At 36.3% G+C, this 20748-nt stretch overlaps 2 protein-coding genes across 5 annotated transcripts; both read left to right on the top strand.

The window, feature by feature from the left end:
- The first annotated feature begins 185 nt into the window (after window positions 1–185).
- LOC127420328 (zinc finger protein OZF-like) lies at window positions 186–6760 on the top strand. 4 transcript variants are annotated; one of them, XM_051662536.1, is made up of 3 exons: window positions 186–266; window positions 1332–1809; window positions 5453–6760. In XM_051662536.1, exons 2-3 carry the CDS (start codon window positions 1332–1334, stop codon window positions 6160–6162), a joined length of 1188 nt encoding a protein of 395 aa, XP_051518496.1. In that variant the 5' UTR covers window positions 186–266; the 3' UTR covers window positions 6163–6760. The 4 variants fall into 4 exon arrangements, with proteins under 4 accessions (XP_051518496.1, XP_051518498.1, XP_051518497.1 ...); XM_051662538.1 differs by lacking the exon at window positions 186–266 and adding an exon at window positions 313–600; XM_051662537.1 differs by lacking the exon at window positions 186–266 and adding an exon at window positions 585–708.
- A 4201-nt stretch (window positions 6761–10961) lies between these two features.
- LOC127420330 (zinc finger protein 501-like) lies at window positions 10962–17287 on the top strand. The gene is made up of 2 exons (XM_051662541.1): window positions 10962–11101; window positions 14148–17287. The coding sequence occupies exons 1-2, from the start codon at window positions 11014–11016 to the stop codon at window positions 15230–15232; spliced, it is 1173 nt and encodes a 390-aa protein (XP_051518501.1). The 5' UTR covers window positions 10962–11013; the 3' UTR covers window positions 15233–17287.
- The last annotated feature ends 3461 nt before the right edge of the window (window positions 17288–20748 follow it).

Here is a 20748-nt window from a genome sequence, read left to right as displayed (position 1 = left end):
ATCTACACCCCTGCTGGTGGCACAGAGTTTAATGGTTCAGGACAAGGAAATGTATATACCACATTATTAAATTATCCCATTGTAACAGGTTTATATAACAGAATTTAACAAGATGAACACATACTGAATATAATGAAAAGATTGTGAATGAATACATATATTTTTAATTTCCTTTTATACTCCAGTCCAGCAGGTGGCGGTAAAGCATCAAGAGCTGGTTTGCAAACCGCCAATGACTCTCAGAAGAAGAAGAGGAACTCATTTCGGTACGTGCTCACTGTGTTTACATCATTTATGAGGTTTATGTTTTATTTGTGTATTTTTTTGTGCATGTTGTTTTTCTCTCTTTGGCTTTTAATGATCATAAACGGAGCTTATCGCCGTATGTGGCGGTTTTGTGTTTAGTTTCAAAAGAAACAAGCGGAAATCTGAGAATATCATGTTTAATTCCTGATTTATGAGCTCGTTAAATCCATCAACTGATTGTAAATGAGTTCAGTGAAGTCGGTTGTATGTTGTATTTAGACTTTTATTGACAAATTTCAAGGTTTTTTCTGGATCAGAAATGGTCTTTGTTGGTGGTCGACGGACATTATCAAAGTTGGTTTAACACGTTTTTGCTGTTTATTAATATTTAAAGTTATGTAGTTGTATATGATGTCTTCATACAGCTTATTTTTTGAATTTTTTATCATGTAATCATCTAAGGTAAATTTAATTATCATCTTCTATGGTGTTTATATGATATTGTGACTGTACATGAATACACACATTACTGAGTTGAGATTGTGATTTTAGTGAAAATGTTTGTTTTTTTCTCCTTAACAGATATTAACATAAAATCTTTTCATAAGACTCGAAACGATTTTAATAATCTCTATGAACATCTGAAGGCAAACATGGCCAGTTTGTTTCCTGATATCAATATCATTAAAACAACATATATTACACTGGAGGAGAAATTTGTTCATAATATGTTCATAATTCTTGGAGGTCCAGACTTTAAAGCCCTTTTTTCTACAGGCGAAACAAGCAGAAATATCTGAATATCATGTTTAATTTCTGAAATATGAGGTTGTTAATGCCATCAGCTGATTGTAAATGATTCAAATGAAGGTGATTATATGTTGAATAAAGTCTGTTATAGGCTTAAATCCAGTAATATTCATGCTGGCAGGAAAACTTAGCTAAACACAAATCACACATTTATATTTATACCATCTCAGAAAGTTATTATGTTTAACAAAGTTGTTCTTGTGTATAATCCTATAATAATCTTTTTGAGTTTGGTGAATGTCAGTCCATTATAATCGTGATGTACTTGTGTTCAGATGTTCATCATGAGAGAGCAGGTGGATGTGATCTATGCTGGAGAACAGCAGATATTGCAGACACCAGTGAAGATTAAAGTGAAACAGGAGGAGATAAAAAGAGAAATCACAGCAGAGGAACAACAGAGTGATGAAGAAGATGATGATGATGATGATCAAACCTCCACAGAGTCTCTGACTTCTGTCTGTAACGCTGGAGAACAGCAGATACTGCAGACACCAGTGAAGATTGAAGTGAAGCTGGAGGAGATAAAAGAAGAAAACACAGAAGAGGAACAGCAGAGTGATGAAGATGATGATGATGATGATGATGATGATCAAACCTCCACAGAGTCTCTGACTTCTGTCTGTAACGCTGGAAAACAGCAGATGCTGCAGACACCAGTGAAGATTGAAGTGAAACAGGAGGAGATAAAAAGAGAAATCACAGCAGAGGAAGATCAGAGTGAAGATGATGATGATAATTTTATTCCTTCCGGTATGTTTCTTTCTTTAATGTTGTTTTACGTTTTCAAGACAATCGACTGTCATGTCAGAATTTGTTACCAGATGATTTTTGACACTCAAAAGTCACAATAGTCCCTCGTTGTTTTTATTGTTTTATTGTTTATAAGTGCTCAGTTGTCTTTTAGAAAGGTACATCTTTTTTAATATTTTGTTTTTATTTTTCCAAATTCATAACAGCTCTGCAGTGACAGTGACTCTGTTTCTGCTTAAAGTCTTTTTTTTCCTCTCTTTTTTTAATTATGGCATTAAAGGAATTGTCCACCCAAAATGCTAATTTTGTTCAATTCATGTTCAATTTATCCATTTATTAAATGTTCCTTTGTGTCTGATAAACTAAAAGATGCGAGATAGATACGTTTAAGTTTCAATGTGAATCCAATATTCAATATCATAGATACAGGTTAGATACGCATTCAAAAAAGCACTAATATGACATTATATTGCTTTTAAATGTTACTTTCTCAGAAACTAGAAGAAACTGCTGTCTACCATATAAAACACAAAAAATACTTTTTTATAGATTTTTTTTTTTTTCTCATTGAGTAAATGTAGTGCTCAACCATGTGTGTATATATGTATATACACAGTTGAAGTCAGAAGTTTACATACACCTTAGCCAAATACAATTTAACTCCTGACATGTAATCGTAGAAAACATTCCCTGTTTTAGGTCAGTTAGGGTCACTACTTTATTTTAAGAATGTGAAATGTCAGAATAATAGTAGAGAGAATAATTTATTTCAGTTTTTATTTCTTTCATCACATTCCCAGTGGGTCAGAAGTTTACATTCACTTTGTTAGTATTTGGTAGCATTGACTTTAAATTGTTTAACTTGGGTCAGATGTTTTGGGTAGCCTTCCACAAGCTTCTCACAATAAGTTGCAGGAATTTTGGCCCATTCCTCCAGACAGAACTGGTGTAACTGAGTCAGGTTTTTAGGCCTCCTTGCTCGCGCACACATTTTCAGTTCTGCCTTACATTTTCAATCGGATTGAGGTCAGGGCTTTGTGATGGCCATTCCAATACCTTGACTTTGTTGTCCTTAAGCCATTTTGCCACAACTTTGGGGTATGCTTGGGGTCATTGTCCATTTGGAAGACCCATTTGCGACCGAGCTTTAACTTCCTGACTGATGTCTTGAGATGTTGCTTCAATATATCCACATAATTTTCCTTCCTCATGATGCCCTCTATTTTGTGAAGTGCACCAGTCCCTCCTGCAGCAAAGCACCCCCACAACATGATGCTGCCACCCCCATGCTTCAAGGTTGTGATGGTGTTCTTCGGCTTGCAAGCCTCACCCTTTTTCCTCTGACATAATGATGGTCATTATAGCCAAACAGTTAAATTTTTGTTTCAACAGACCAGAGGAAATTTCTCCAAAAAGTAAGATCTTTGTCCCCATGTGCACTTGCAAACTGTAGTCTGGCTTTTTTGTGGCGGTTTTGGAGCAGTGGCTTCTTCCTTGCTGAGCAGCCTTTCAGGTTATGTCGATATGGGACTTGCTTTACTGTGGATATAGATACTTACCTACTTGTTTCCTCGAGCATCTTCACAAGGTCATTTGCTGTTGTTCTGGGATTGATTTGCACTTTTCGCACCAAACTACATTCATCTCAAGGAGACAGAATGCATCTCCTTCCTGATCGGTATGATGGCTGGGCGGTCCCATGGTGTATATGCTTGCATACTATTGTTTGTACAGACGAATGTGGTACTTTCAGGCATTTGGAAACTGCTCCCAAGGATGAACCAGACTTGTGGAGGTCCACAATTTTTTTTCTGAGGTCTTGGCTGATTTCTTTTGATTTTCCCATGATGTCAAGCAAAGAGGCACTGAGTTTGAAGGTAGGCCTTAAAATATATCCACAGGTACACCTCCAGTTGACTCCAATTAGCCTGTCAGAAGCTAACTGGCTTGACATCATTTTCTGGGATTTTCCAAGCTGCTTAAAAGCACAGTTAACTTAGTGAATGCAGATGTCTGACCCACTGGAATTGTGATATAGTCAATTAAAAGTGAAACAATCTGTCTGTAAACAATTGTTGAAAAAATTACTAATTTCATGCACAAAGCAGATGTCCTAAACAACTTTCCAAACTATAGTTTGCTAATATGAAATCTGTGGAGTGGTTAAAAAATGAGTTTTAATGACTTCAACCTAAGTGTATGTAAACTTCTGACTTCAACTATATATATATATATATATATATATATTAGTGCCCGACCGATTTATTGATATTAGCCTTTCACAGATATATCGTATCGGCGTATATGTTTTCCAATATGCGCAGATATGAAAACTTTTTTCAGAAAATATAATGCAGAAAACAATGCTTGGGGTGATTTAGAATTGGTGTCATAACGTAGTTTGTCCAGCAGAGCGCGCTCCGACTCCACTGTTTACAGAGCTGAGCTGACGGTGGCTCTGGTGATGGTGGTTCTGCAGACAGTGCGGTGCTAAGTGGTGTCTTCACGGTAAGTTACTAACTAGTTTGTGAAATACATACTGGCATCTTTTTGCAGCTTAGCAGACAATGGTGTGGTGGTGGATTGTGTCTGTTTAGTGTTGATTTCACGCTATGTTGTTACCTAGTTGGTGAGACACAATGCTGGAAAGTAAATAAAGTCAATAAATAAAGCTAACTAGCTAACCACGTAGCTACTTTCTTTGCTTGTCAGCTGAGTGGAAGCTAATGTACATGTATTCACCAAACTGTTTTGTTTAGGATTCAGTTTGGTACCCCCTTCAACCGAACAATTCCAGTCATACATTTATGAAACGTAATATTTAAAAGTCTGGTTTTCCACCGTTGAAAATTTCCCCTGAGCTCGTATAGCAGAATACGATCTCTTGACTTGGCAGCAGTGAACCATGAGTTATTGTTTTTGACTGTTTTGTTAAACATTAACAGAGAAATATTGCTGATGATGTTTTGATAAGCAAGAAAACTGCACTTTAGTACAATTTAGAGGTACTTGTACTTTACTTGAGTATTACCATGGCATTTTCTGTTACTTCCACTACATTTCAGAGGGAAATATTGTACTTTTTCCACTGCATTTATTTTTTTAACAACTATAGTTACTTATAGTTATATCGGCCACCATATCGGTAATCTGTGAATTTCCCACCTCTAAAATCGGTATCGTCTCAAAAATCCCATATCGGTCGGGCTCTAATATATATATATATATATATATATATATATATATATATATATATATATATATATATATATATTAGCAATTTTATGTGTGTTTTATTTATTATATTAATTTGTGTGGGATATCATAATTATATCTGTTCTCTGGATATCATATCGACCATTAAAAAAACCATATCAGTCAACCACTAGTTAAAACAACTTATGTCAAATCACAATAATAATAAAAAATCACAAAACATATTGAATTAACATCTAAAAATCATTGTAACATCCAATTGGGAGGTCTGTGGCAATTCCCAACCCTAATAAATTCTGCAAAAATCATAAATTAATACTGTACCTTTGTTGTGTTCTGCCATAAATTAAATTAGGGTTCAGTTTGATTTATTTTTACATTTGTCTCTCTTGATTTGATTTCTGTCCATTTACTGTGTTAATTGTAGATCTGTTGGAAGTGAAAGAGGAACGTCAAGACCTGAATGAAGTGGAGGAGAAACTTCAGTATCAGAAACATGATTTCTCAACTGGAGAAGAATCTTTGAATTGCTCAAAGACTAAGAAGAATTTATCACCAGAAAAGCCTCAAAGAAAAGCAGCAAAAAATACTTTCACCTGCTCACAGTGTGGAAAGAGTTTCCCATATAAAAGCTGGCTTCATAGACACCTGAGAGTTCATGCTGGAGAGAAACCTTACACGTGCCATCAGTGTGGAAAAAGTTTCACTTTTAAAGGAAATCTTAATGCACACATGAAAACTCACACAGGAGAGAAGCCTTACACGTGCCATCAGTGTGGAAAAGTTTTTAAATGTATAAAATATCTTAAGGTGCACACAAGAGTTCACACAGGAGAGAAGCGTTTCTCATGCCATCAGTGTGGAAAAAGTTTTCTTCAAAAAGAACATCTTAATGTACACATGAGAATTCACACAGGAGAGAAACCTTACAAGTGTTCACACTGTGGAAAGAGTTTAATTTGTTCACATAGCCTGAAAGCGCATGAGAGAATCCATACTGGAGAGAAACCATACCACTGCTCTTCATGTGGGAATAGTTTCAACCAATCCGGTCACCTACAGAAACATTTAAAAAAGAATTGCTCAAGACAAAGTGAACAAAAAACATCGTTAGGCCCAACGGTATCAAGTAAATAGTTAATTCTAAATAGTAATAGTAAATTCATATATACCCAAAGAGGAAATATTTCCCAAAAGAGCTGCATCATCATAACAGGATATTTCAGATTTATTCAGAGAACTGAATTTTTGAAGGAATGTTTTTCTATTTATGAGTGGGCTAAATTATTATTTTAATGGAAACTAAAGAAACGTAAATTTCTTATTGCCATACAGTTATGAAATTTGGCTTATAAAGAAATAATTGCAATTATGATGATTCATTGTAATACAGATTGTCACCTTAAAAAGTAATTTATTGATATTTAACTTGCAATCATAAAATAAAATAAGGATGAGTGATTCCCTTTAAAGCTTAAAAAATGTATTGATGACATTTAAACTTTTTTTTTTTTTTTTTGGAACCCAGCCAACCTGAATAGCTATTATTATATTATGATATGCAATAATAAAATATTTCTGTCCTAAATTCTTCACTTGCACTCATTATTTTACAGCTCTCCGATTAAACCCACAAGCCCTTATTTCTCATGAAGACTGAAGGAAGAGATTCTGTGTTTTTGAAAAAAGATTTCTTTATTCTATCATCTTCACAGAAATAAAGCATTCTTCTCTTCATCTGTGTCACTTTGTGTCATTAACACTTCGTGCATGAACCCACAATGACCAAGAACATTTGCTATTACACAATTGTTACATTTAAGTGAAATGAACGCTTTTTGTTAGGGATTCATCTATATGAATATTTTTGACCAATTCTGATTTTAACAAAGAACTATTGGCTGATGCCAATGCTGATACCGATATTTTGCCACTTAACTTATTTTGTCATCAGATCAATGTTTTGCTCAGGAATTAAGTTTTAAAAATGTACAATGAGGAAAAAAGCTTTTGTTCTAGCAATAAATAATTTCCTTTGAACTTGGATTGGATCTGTTGAACACGACAGGCCAAAGGTAAAGATAAAAAATAAATTAAAAAAACCTAAATATGATAACATGATGATTATGAAATTTGTTTTATTTTGTACTTTTAAAACATTTTTGCACTTCAGTTTTTGCAGTTCAAAACAACAGAACTCACATTTGACATGTTTGTACTGTATACAGTATAATAGAACATCACAAATTCGTATTATGCATATGTTGGGCAATACCACAGAAATGTTAACTACATCATGGAAAAATAAAAAGTTATAAAAGGAGCAAAAGGCCATTTTAAGTTCTATCGTGGTGTAATGGATAATGGAAAATGCCGTCCAGACCGCTAGAGGGTGCCGCTTGCTTACACAATGCTGACTGAAGTGCAGTTTGCAGTCTAATTTTAAACGCAGACTTTCAAGCTTTTGTAATCGCGCAAAACCATATTGCGATTTCAATCTTAATCGTGCAGCCTAAATGGATTCCATAATAATGCTCAGAAGTCAAAGTTTGCTGGTTTCAAAGCATTTTGATGAATAAATAAGTGCGGTTTTCACTACTGTCACGTCTGTAACGACGGTTTTTCCTCACTTATGTGAGAACGAGAAAGAATAAAAATGAAATATTACATGTTCTTAGGAGTGCCAACCCTTCTACATTCTGTGGCTATTATTATTTCTGCATTATGCATTTGAATTCAGAGTTTTTGCAAAGTGTGTTGATAATTATAAATGAGCCATTTGTTTTTCATATCTGTGTTTTCATGCTTAAAATCGATTTTCCAATGGTTTTAATTTGGTAAATAATTGGCTGATAAATATTGTCGGCTGATACATTGGTGCATCCCTACCAGACTTTCTTGACTGTGGTGGCCCATGTGGGTACAGACTCATTCAAGCATGGTGTGAAGCGTAACTCAACATCCCTGATGTTAATATTATTAAGATGTACATTTTTATGGAAATTTTAATAGCTGAATGTTACTTAGCTAAATAATTGATTAACTGTTTTTAAATATTAATACTGCAAAACACATTCATTATAATTTTAATATATGTAGTGTCTCTTGAAACTGCATAAATGTGATGGACACTGCTAATATGAACACCGTGCAATTTTGTGGAGTTTTGCAGTTGGAGAGATGACCGTACTGTGACGTGACGTAATACTATCAACAGGGTTGGGAGGGTTACTTTTGAAATGTATTCCACTGATTACAGAGTACATGCTGTAAAATGTAATTTGTAACGTATTCCGTTTGATTACTCAAGGTCAGTAATGTAATCTAAATACTTTGGATTACTTCTTCAGCACTGGTAGATTTTTTTTCACTTGTTTTGACTATTAAAACTCTGCCAGTACAGTGAGACAAAATACACATGTTAAAATACATTCTCTGAAATACCTAAATATCTTATGCAGTGTTGTTTCTAAAACAAGATTAATCAAATTGATCTTGTTTTAAGGATTTTTAGATATTTTTACAGGAAAACAATACAAAAATTATTATCAAGAATATGATTTTTTGCGCTAATATCAAAGGTCTTACTAGCAAAAAGTAATTATGATCCAACGTGAATTTTCTTGATAAAAAAATATGATCGTGCCTGGTAACATGTGCATGTAAAATGGCTAGAAATAGCATTTTAGCTTAGCGTAAAGTTGACAATTTACACAAAGTTTATTTCTATTTCTTCTGCTCCAAACTTACTTCAAACTTACTTCTCTGTCTGCTCGCATGAATGTAACACATCATAAGAAAGTGTTTCACCGCTGTTCAAATGCACTTTGGATCGCATCATTTATATGGATAAATGTTTTCTATCTAAATATTAAATTAAACAAATGACAATAAAATGCAAAGTAATCTCTTCAGTAATCAAAATACTTTTTGAATGTAACTGTATTCTAATTACCAATGATTTAAATTGTAACTGTAGTGGAATACAGTTACTTATATTTTGTATTTTAAATACTTAATCCCGTTACATGTATTCCGTTACTCCCCAACTCTGACTACTAGTGACGCCATTATGCCTTGACGTAAATAAATTAATTGCAGAATTTTTTTTACTGGTTCGTTGAAACGAACCATCCGCTAGAATGAGATTTTCTATTATATGTATTTAGTTAGATTTAGACACAGTAACAACTGCTGACATGTCAAATATTTAGGCACATTTTTAGGCTTGACATTTTTTAATAAATTAGCAAAAAAGTGTTAGAATCATCCTTGATCTTCCCTACTAATTTGTATAAACTTTATGCAACCCATAAAACCAAATTAAGTCATATGCAAAGCACTGGATATGCTGTGATAGCAAACTTATATGAAACAGGGATTTATGGAAGTGCAAATGTATTACTACATTATTACATTGGGTGGCATGTAATATAGCCATTTGGGTTGCAAGGGTTAATGAAATAAAATAAAAAAATGGCATCGTAAGAATGCACAGACTGTCGATGTGTCGTCTGAGACTGAGACTAACATTTGACTCACTAAACCACAAGTCTAGACTTCCACTCATTTACTTTGACTCAAAACAAACCAATTACTTTTCTGTGTAGTTATTTATAGGTTTGTGAAGCTTACATGAAGCTCATACATGTAGTTAAAGATACACATTTGCAACATTTTATTTTTGTAGTAAGAGATTTTATGATTTAAATGCGTACATTTTAATACAATATCAAACCCAAAATGAGTTTTCTCAAACGCGTGCACACTCCAGTCCAGCAGTTGGCGGGAAAGCGCCATTAAACACAAGAAGAAGAAGAAGAACTGACTGTTTGAGCGCTCAGTTGGTACATGTTCAATGTGTTTAACTTCATTTGTGAGATTTATATTTATTCTGATGTGTATATATTCTGCACATGTTGTATTTTTTTGCTCTTTGGCGTTTTAATGGTCGTAAAAGAAGCGTATTATCGCCGTATGTGGAGGGTTTGTTACAGACGCTTTAAAATATCCAGTTTCAAAAGAAACAAGCAGAAATCTGAGATTATTATGTTTAATTTTTTATAAATCAAACAGCTGATTGTAAATGAGTTCAATTAAGGCGATTATATGTTGAACAATGCTTGTTATTCCTGCTGTCAGGAAAATAAAACCAAACACAAAGCACACTTGTATATTGATACAATCTCTAAACCATTTATTTTGTTTTACAGAGCTGTTCGTGTTGTTTGCGTTTATATTTTCATCATGAGAGAGCTGAAGAAAGAGGTGGCGTCACTGAAGACAGAGCTGATGGAGAGAGAGGACAGGTTACAGGTTAAACATTCATTTCATCCTTAAAGTTGAGATTGTAAGCTTTCAAATGATGTGATATGATGAACGGTACAGATGTGATTGTGTTGTGTTTGTCAGGAGCTGGAAAAGGTTTCCTGTCAATCTTCAGTGTGTGTGACTGATGGGACCTCCACAGAATGTCAGGATTCAGTGTGGAGCGGCAGAGATCAGTCCACACCACAGCGACTGCTGGACAAACTCTCTGAACAGAGATCCAGAGACACACAGGACTCACAGCTCACTTTACTCTGTTCTACTGATGGTAATCAGGGTGATCAAACCTCCACAGACTCTCTGACTTCTGTCTGTAACGCTGGAGAACTGCAGATGCTGCAGACACCAGTGAAAATGTGTTCAGTGAAGCTGCTGGACTGCAGGAATCTGATGAAGATGAGAGGAGAAACCACAGAAGAGGAACAACAGAGTGATGAAGAAGATGATGATGATGATCAAACCTCCACAGAGTCTCTGACTTCTGTCTGTAACGCTGGAGAACAGCAGATGCTGCAGATACCAGTGAAGCTGGAGGAGATAAAACAAGAGGAACACAGTGATGAAGGTGGTGGTGGTGGTGATGATGATGACGGCGATGATGATGATGATCAAACCTCCACAGAGTTTCTGACTTCTGTCTGTAACGCTGGAGAACAGCAGATGCTGCAGACACCAGTGAAGATGGAAGTGAAGCTGGAGGAGATAAAACAAGAGGAACACAGTGATGAAGATGATTTTATTCCTCCAGGTATGTTTCTTCCTTTAATGTTTTACATTTTCATTAAAATAGACTGTCATGTGAGGATCAGTTGAAAAATGATGGTTTTTGTCATTTAAAAGTCAAACTAAAAGCTCCCTGTTGCTTTTATTGTAATTGTAACTTTATATTTTAATATTTCCCCAGTCAAAACAGTTCTGTAGGTGACTGTATTAGAGTTTTTGCTTAACCCTTTAACATCCGGCCCCATTTTTGAGCAAAATGCAGAAAGTCACCTGTCCAAAGACAAAATAGCTCTAGCTCTTGAACTCTTAGGCCTAGTGACCTAAACCTGCTCTTTTTTTTAAAAGGTCATGAAACCCTTAAACAAATTTTTTGAGATGTTAAAAGATATGTACAGATTGAACATCATTGAAAACAATGTTAGCACTCATGTTTATTATTAAGGGGAAAGTCTATTATTTTTTCCTCCTAAAATGTGTGTTCTTTAGAGGTCGACCGATATATCGGTTTTGCAGATAACACCGATAACAGATTTCTGAAACTATCATTATCTGCAAAAATCCACACCGATGGTTTTTCCCTGTTGCGTCCAGTGCTGGGTCCACTGTCGTTATACAGTATGAGAGCGGCCTCTAGAGGCAAAATAAAAAAACCTATCACTTCACTGATAACTTGTGTTTGTTTTGACACGTAAGACTACACTCTGCATGGAGCAGAACACTTTAGATGCGGATTTAAAACGTCAGTAATGAAAAGGTATGTATACAGTACACTACAGTACACGTTCAGGTAAATGTCCGAATTGAGCACACGGGAAACTTTTGTCCACACTAACTGCATGTGTGTGATAACGGTTTGTGTCTTTACTTCTCCGGGCAGCTTGGTAGAAAGACATTGCAATGGCAAGATAGGGGCAAGGACCTCCTGTTCAATAAAGAGCCAGGGAGGAGCTCTTTCAGGTGGAAGCGACCAATGTGCCAAATGTCCGAGACCAAAAGCATAATAGTAAAACAAAATCTTGTGGAGACCTAACCCACCTTTGTCAATTGGCCTGTGTAACTTGTTAGAATGCATTTACCATTCCAGATAAAGGATTTAGCTATACTATCAAATTGTTTAAAATAAAAGAGGAGAACTTCAATGGGGACTGTAATAGGTAGTTAAATTTTGGAATACAATTCATTTTTATAACATTAACCTTCCCAATCATAGATAAATGTAATGAGGCCCACCTGCCCACATCACTCGAAAACCTTTTTTTTAAAGGGTCAAAATTACTCTAACTAAATCACATTTCATTTGCTGGGAATAAAATACCCAAATACTTAATGCCCTGTTTGGGCCATTGAAAGGCGCCCGGCTGAAAAGCCGTTACTGGGCAATATGCTGTCAGAGCCAAAGCTTCGTATTTAGACCAATTAACACTGTATCCTGAAAATTTAGAAAAGGAATGGATAATTCTGTAGAGGCAAGGCATAGATCTAGTAGGGTCGGAGACGAATAATAAAAATGTCTTCAACTGACCAATTTGTTGACATTTTTCTTACTTTCGAGGGGTTAATGATCAATAATATGGAAATAAACAATATATTAGATTCTAAAGCCACTTTTAATATTGTCTTGTCAATGCTTCACTTGACTGTCACAATAATTGAATGCATTTAATTGTAAGAATTACAATGTTTTTAATAATATGTATATACACGATCAGCCACAACATTAAAACCACCTGGCTAATATTGTGTAGGTCCCCCTCGTGCCGCCAAAACAGCTCTGACCCATTGAGGCATGGACTGAGCAAGATTTTTGAAGGTGTCCTGTGGTATCTGGCACCAAGACGTTAGCAGCAGATCCTCTAAGTCCTTTAAGTTGTGAGGTGAGGCCTCCATGGATCGGATTGTTGGTCCAGCACATCCCATAGATGCTCAATCGGATCTGGGGAATTTGGAGGCCAAGTCAACACCTTCAACTCTTTGTCATGTTCCTCAAACCATTCCTGAACAATTTTTGTCGAGTGGCAGGGCACATTATCCTGCTGAAAGAGGCCACTGACATCTGGGAATACCGTTGACATGAAGGGGTGTATGTTGTCTGCAACAATGTTTAGGTAGTTGGTACATGTCAAAGTAACATCCACATGAATGCCAGGACCCAAGGTTTCCCAGCAGAACATTGCCCAGAGCATCACACTCTCTCCGCTGGCCTGCCTTCTTCCCATGGTGCATCCTGTTGCCATCTCTTCCCCAGGTAAACGACGCACATGCACCCGGCTGTCCACATGATCTAAAAGAAAACGTGATTCATCAGACCAGGCCACCTTCTTCCATTGCTCTATGGTCCAGTTCTGATGCTCACGTGCCCATTGTAGGCGCTTTTGGTGGTTGACAGGGGTCTGCATGGGAAGAGATGGCAGCAGGATGCACTATGAGAAGGAGGCCGGCGGAGGCAGTGTGATGCTCTGGGCAATGTTCTGCTGGGAAACCTTGGCTCCTGGCATTCATGTGGATGTTACTTCGACATGTACCACCTACCTAAAGATTGTTGCAGACCACGTACACCCATTCATGGCAACGGTATTCCCTGATGGCAATGGCCTCTTTCAGCAGGATAATGCGCCCTGCCACACGGCAAAAACTGTTTAGGAATGGTTTGAGGAACATGACAAAAGGTGTTGACTTGGCTTCCAAATTCCCCAGATCTCAATCCGATTGAGCATCTATTTGATGTGCTGGACCAACAAGTCCGATCCATGGAGGCTCCACCTCATAATTTACAGGACTTAAAGGATCTGCTACTAACGTCTTGGTGCCAGATACCACAGGACACCTTCAGAGGTCTTATGTAGCCTCAATGGGTTAGAGCTGTTTTGGAGGCACAAGGGGGACCTACACGATATTAGGCAGGTGGTTTTAAAGTTGTGGCTGATCGGTGTACCTTTTGCACAGCAAAAATCATAAATTAATACTGTACCTTTGTTGTATTCTGCCATAAATTAAATAAGGGTTCAATATGATTTCTTTTTATATTTGTCTCTCTTGATTTGATTTCTATCCATTTACTGTGTTCATTGTAGATCTGATGGAAGTGAAAGAGGAATGTCAAGAGCTGAATGAAGTGGAGGAGAAACTTCAGTATCAGAAACATTATGATTTCATAACTGGAGAAAAATCTTTGAGTGGCTCAAAGACTAAGAAGAATTTCTCACCAAAAAATCCTCAAAGAAGAGCAGCAAAAAATACTTTCACCTGCTCTCAATGTGGAAAGAGTTTCATGTATAATAAAGATTTTAATAAACACATGAGAATTCACACTGGAGAGAAGCCTTTCTCATGCCATCAGTGTGGAAAAGGGTTTATTCAAAAAGAACAGCTTAATGTACACATGATCGTTCACACTGGAGAGAGACCTTACACATGCCATCAGTGTGGAAGGAGTTTCACTTTTAAAGGAAACCTTAGTAGACACATGAGAATTCACACTGGAGAGAAGCCTTTCTCATGCCGTCAGTGTGGAAAGAGTTTCACAGATGCAGCCTATCTCAAGAAACATCTCCGCTGTCACTCTAGAGAAAGAGCATTTGAATGTGATATATGTGGTAAAACATTTGTTATTGCACAATACTTGACAAAACATCTGAAAACGCACAGGAATGAGAAGCCTTACAAGTGTTCTTTTTGTGAAAAGAGTTTTACACGCCTATCCTATTTGAAAGAGCACCTGAAAATACATACCGGCATGAGGACACATGTGTGCTTTGAATGTGGGAAGACATTTACTACAGTCAGCCACTTGACAGTTCACCAAAAAATTCATACTGGAGAAAAACCTTACAAGTGCTCATACTGTGAAAAGAGTTTCACTCTGTTAAATTACCTGAAAACACACGAGAGAATTCATACTGGAGAGAAACCTTACAAGTGCTCATACTGTGAGAAGAGTTTCACTCAGTCACAACACCTGAAAACACATAAGAGAATTCATACTGGAGAAAAACCATACAAGTGCTCACACTGTGGAAAGAGTTTCAATCAGATAAATACCCTGAAAACACACGAGAGAATTCATACTGGAGAAAAACCATACAAGTGCTCACATTGTGAAATGAGCTTCACTCTGCCAAAGTCCCTAAAAACACACAAGAGAATTCATACAGGATAGTCTTGTCTAATTATTGTGATGACTCCACCACAAGATGTCAGCGCCTTCAATCATTAGATTACATGCACGCATTGGCGGTATTATGTTGTACAACTAACGTCATCAGAACATGTTATGTTGTACTGTATTGTTGTTCTTGTGTTCCAGGTGACCAGGTGCTGAGGTGAGCAGAACCCTACTAAATGTGAACCTTTGCAAAAGCAATGTGTTAGTTTTTTTTTTTTTTTTTTTTTTTTCATGAGATAGCTGTATAAAGTCCTAATTTTTACAACTTTTTAGATTTTTGGAATACATACACTCACTGAGCACTTTATTAGGAACCCTATAATAATACTGGGTAGGGCCTCCCTTTGCTCTGAAAACAGCCTCAATTCTTCATGGCATAGATTCCACAAGATGTTGGAAACATTCCTTTGAGATTCTGGTCCATGTTGACATGATTACATCACACAATTTCTGCAGATTTGTCAGCTGTACATTCATGCTGCAAATCTCCCATTCTACCACATCCCAAAGATGTTCTATTGTATTCAGATCCGGTGACTGGGAAGGCCACTGAAGAACTGTGAACTCATTGTCATGTTCATGAAAGCAGTTTTAGATGACTTTTGCTTTGTGACATGGTGTATTATCATGCTGGAAGTAGCTATTAGAAGATGAGTAAATTGTGGCCATGAAGGGATGCACATGTTCAGCAACAATACTCAAACAGGCTGTGGCATTCAAATGATGATTGACTGGTATTAATAGGTCCAAAGTGTGCTAAGAAAACATTCCCCACACCATTACACCACCAGCCTGGACTGTTGGCACAAGGCAGGGTGGGCCCATGGATTCATTGCTGAAAAAATTCTAACCCTACCAACTGTGTGCCTTATCAGAAATCGAGACTCCTCAATTCAGGCTACGTTTATCCAGTCTTCCACTGTTCGGTTTTTGAGACTGGTCTTCTGCTGTTGTAGCCCATCCGCCTCAAGGTTGGACGTGTTGTGCATTCTGAGGTGCTATTCTGCTCACTACAATTGTACAGAGTGGTTATCTAAGTTACCGTAGCTGTTCCGTCAGCTTGAACCAATCTGGCCATTTTCTGCCACTCACTGGATGTATTTTGTTTTTGGTACCATTCTGCATAAATTCTAGAGACTGTTGTGTGTGAAAATCTCAGGAGATCAGCAGTTACAGAAATACTCAAACCAGCCCGTCTGGCACCAACAATCATGCCACGGTCAATCACTGAGATCACATTTTCCCCCATTCTCATGGTTAATGTGAACATTAACTGAAGCTCCTGACTTGTATCTGCAGGATTTTAAGCAGTGCACTGCTGTCACATGATTGGCTGATTAGATAATCACATGAATATGTAGGTGTGCAGGTGTTTCTAATAAAGTGCTCAGTGAGTGTAGTTTTCTATTCTGACTAGTGGTGATTGCTTTAAAGGAATATTCCGGGTTCAGTACAAGTTATAGCTCAATCAAAAGCATTTGTGGCATAAAGTTGATTACAACAAAAAACAACTTTGTCTCATCAATCCTTTAAAAAAAAAAAAAAGAAAATGCAAAAATAGAGGTTACAGTGAGGCACTTGCAATGAAAATGTATGGGGACAATTTTTGGAGAAATGTGAAGTTTATAATGTTAGAAAAGTACTTTTCTGTATTATTTGAGCTGTAAAGTTGTTTAAATCATTGTTTTACTGTCGTTTGAGTTACGTCGTCATTGCTACAAAGTTGTAAAATTGGACAGAACTGTACACAGAAAAGGCTAGAAAGCAGTTTTATCATGCATGTTGTTTATGCCTTGTGGCTGTACTTATGAAACATTGAGTATTTTAATGTTTACGGATAGGCCCCATTCACTCCCATTTTAAGTGTTAGTGATTTTTATTTTGTTGGGGGGCGGGGTTATAGAAAAGGAGGGATGAGTCAAAATCTGTTTTGTGGTAATAAACAAGTCACAAATGTGATCCATTTAGCTTAAAGAAATAGTTCACCCAAAAATGAAAATTCTCTCATGATTTACTCCCCTTCAAGCCATCCCAGATGTGTATGTCTTTCCTTCTTCAGCAGAGCCGAAATGAAGATTTTTATAAGCACATTTCAGCTCTGTATGTCCATTCAATGCAAGTAAATGGGTGATCTGTTTGACGGTTCAAAAGTCATATTTAGGCAGCATACAATTAATCCACATGACTCCAGTCGATCAATTAATGTCTTCTGAAGCAAATTGATAGGTTGGTGTAAGAAACAAATCGATAATTAATTAAATCATTACTTCCGGCCAGCATTGGGATGCTGTTTAAAATGACCTAACTCTCGTGTGACGTTCATTCCTCTTGTAAACAAAATGCGCACTTCAGACTTCTCACGTGAACATGCCATCGTGTTTACGTCACGCGACAGCTTTGTGATGCATCGACTGCTAGCAGGGAGCATTTTTTTTAAAGTTAATAAAGTTTTAAATATCGATTTATTTCAGAAGACATTAATTGATCGACTGGAGCCTTGTGGATTACTTCTATGCTGTCTAAATATGACTTTTGAACCGTCAAACAGATCACCCATTTACTTGCATTGTATGGACATACAGAGCTGAAATGTGCTTATAAAAATCTTCATTTCGGTTCTGCTGAAGAAGGAAAGACATACACATCTGGAATGGCTTAAAGGTGAGTCAATCATGAGAGTTTTTTTTATTTTTTGGTGAACTATTCCTTTAACTTGTGTTGAACCTGGAGTTGTATTCTTTTAAATCCAGGATGCAGACTTCACCTAAAATAAAATAAAAAACTAATAAACAGTGCTTTGAAAAAGTACTCGACCCCCAGTATGACGTTTTTCCCCAGCTGGTACACTGTATGACAATTGGATCAGCTGCTTTCAATTCATGAGCATAAATACCATCCCTCTCTATAAGATCAAACTATATAGATGGATTTTCCTTTGAACAAACAAAAATGAAGACAAAAGAGCATTCAAAACAAGTGAGGGATATAATTGTGGAGAAGCACAAATCTGGGGAAGGATACAAGGCCATTTCAAAGGCTGTGAACATATCTCGGCGCTCAGTGCAGTCCATCATACAGAAGTGGAAGAAATATGGAACTACAGACCCCCTCCCCCCAAAATTAGTCAGCGAACAAGAATGGCACATGTCAGAGAGGCTTCTGCAAAACAGACCATCACTATGAATGAGCTACAGAAGTCAGTGTCTGTGACTGAAAATAATGTCCATGGCTCAACAGTCTCAAAACTATTGCACAAAAAGGGGCTGTATGGGAGAGTGGCTAGGAAGAAGCCTTGGAGAGGAAAAAAACCCCATGCTCACCTGTAAAGACTTTGTAATACTTCATTTGGATACTTAGATGTGGCAGAAGGTCTTGTGGTCTGATGAGATTAAAGTGAAACTTTCTGGCTTAAACGCTAAACTGTATGTGTGGCGCAAAGCCAACTTAACACATCAGCCACACAACACCATCGCTAAAGTGAAACGCTGGTGGCAGCATCATGTTATGGGGGTGCGTTTCAGCAGCATGAACTGCAAGTCTTGTGAAGATTGATTGGATGATGAATGCTGCAAAATACACTGAGATTTTGGATAAGAACCTACTTTCCTCTGCCAGAAAGTGTAAAATTGGGAGGAAGTTTGTGTTTCAGCAGGACAATGACTCAAAGCACAAAGCCAGAGCAACACTGAAGTGGCATAAAAAGAAGAAAATGTATGTCCTTGAGTGGCCCAGTCAAGGTCCTGAACTCTAATTGGTGGAGAGACCTCAAAATTGCTGTCCATCACCGATCCCCAAATAACTTGATACAGCTTAAGCGATTTTGCAAGGAGGAATGGGCTGATATTGCTCCATCACGATGTGAAAAGTTGATAGAGACTCGTCTAAAGAGAATGATGGCTGTGATAGCTGCAAAAGGAGGTTTAACCAAGTATTTAAGAAGGAGGATAAATGATGGTTTTGGACATTTGTTTTATTTGTCATGATATACAATACTGTGGACCAACTGGGGTAAAAAGTCATACTTTGTCAGATTCCAAATGTTGAATATATTAGACAAAAATGTGAAAACAGCACTGGGGGCTGAGTAATTTTTTAAGGCACTGAATTAAAAAAATAATGTATATACATTACATATACTGTAACTGTGCATATAAATATACAGTATGAGCAAAGAAAAGTGTAAAATATCACAAATCATTATCACGCTGTTCGTTCTTTTCTAAATGAATGTCCATAGAAGATGGTGGACATGAAAAATATATACATTCACATTATAAAACTTTTTACAGTAAAATGTATCACATATGACCATTATAATTATACAGCCTAGGTGGAATGAATGTAACAATGGCCTTGTGTACTTTAAGCTTAATTGTTTCTGACTCAATTAGGTGACTCAAGTAATGTCAAAGATTTATGCATATTTTTAGGCTTAACATTTCCTGAATAAATGAGCACAAATACTAATTTGTATAAACTTTATACATCCTATATAACCTTTAAAACCTATAAAATTAAATAAAGAAATAAGCAAAGCACTAGGTATGCTGTGAAAATAAACTTACTGTAGTAATAGATGGTAAAAAATGATTTATGGAAGTGCAAATACTGTATATTACTACACTACATGTCTCAGGTCAGCAGTAATCATCTACAACTTTTTTAAGCGTTAAACATTTTTGGCAATTTCCTTTTGCATGTTACACTATTTATACAAGAAAGCTTGAGGAGCTATAAATCTGTGACTCCAAAAAATGGATGAGGCAAATGGGATGGCATGTAAAATGCACTGTAGGGTTAAAGAAATAATAACAATAATGATAAAAAATAAAAAACAAGAAAAAATAATCTGCTATTTTTTAAAAGAATTGTTTGGGAAAAAGACTCTATTGGAAAAGCAGGGTGGAGATAAGAGGAAGACATGATTGCAACAAGATCACAATATTTGCTTTTTAAAATAAATTGTTATTGTTTTACAATTATGCCATTTTAAAAACAAAGTTCCAATGTATTAAAATATAGAGTTTGTCAATAGTGTCAACCAACCAGTAGCCATTTTTGATGTATAATTTACAATGCCTTTAAAAAAAAAAAAATGACTCTAAAATCTATAGTAACAATCTGTATTAAAACATTATTTACATTATTGCTACACAATAGTACAACGGCATTTTAGTGCCACGTAAAAATAAAATTAAAAAAATCTACGATTTTAAAAATAAATTAATATTTTGAGAATTAAGTCGTAATAAATTACGAGAATAAAAAAATATTTTGAGAATAAATTGTGAGGAAATTAGCATCAAACTGATGTGGACAACAGTAAAGTGGAGCATCTGGGTCTGCATCTTGAGTATATAAATGAAGTCGGGTTAGGTGGGTCCAAAATAACGTGCGCTATGATTTGGGGGCATATGTCGTTTTTGTATATGTATAGCTAATAAACAAAGTACTAGATTTCAATAACATTTCAGCAATATTTATTGCACATTTTCAATGCAGACACATTA

The sequence above is a fragment of the Myxocyprinus asiaticus genome, chromosome 29 (genome assembly GCF_019703515.2).
Source record: "Myxocyprinus asiaticus isolate MX2 ecotype Aquarium Trade chromosome 29, UBuf_Myxa_2, whole genome shotgun sequence".
NCBI lineage: Eukaryota > Metazoa > Chordata > Actinopteri > Cypriniformes > Catostomidae > Myxocyprinus > Myxocyprinus asiaticus.
This window is presented reverse-complemented; position numbering and strand designations above follow the sequence as displayed.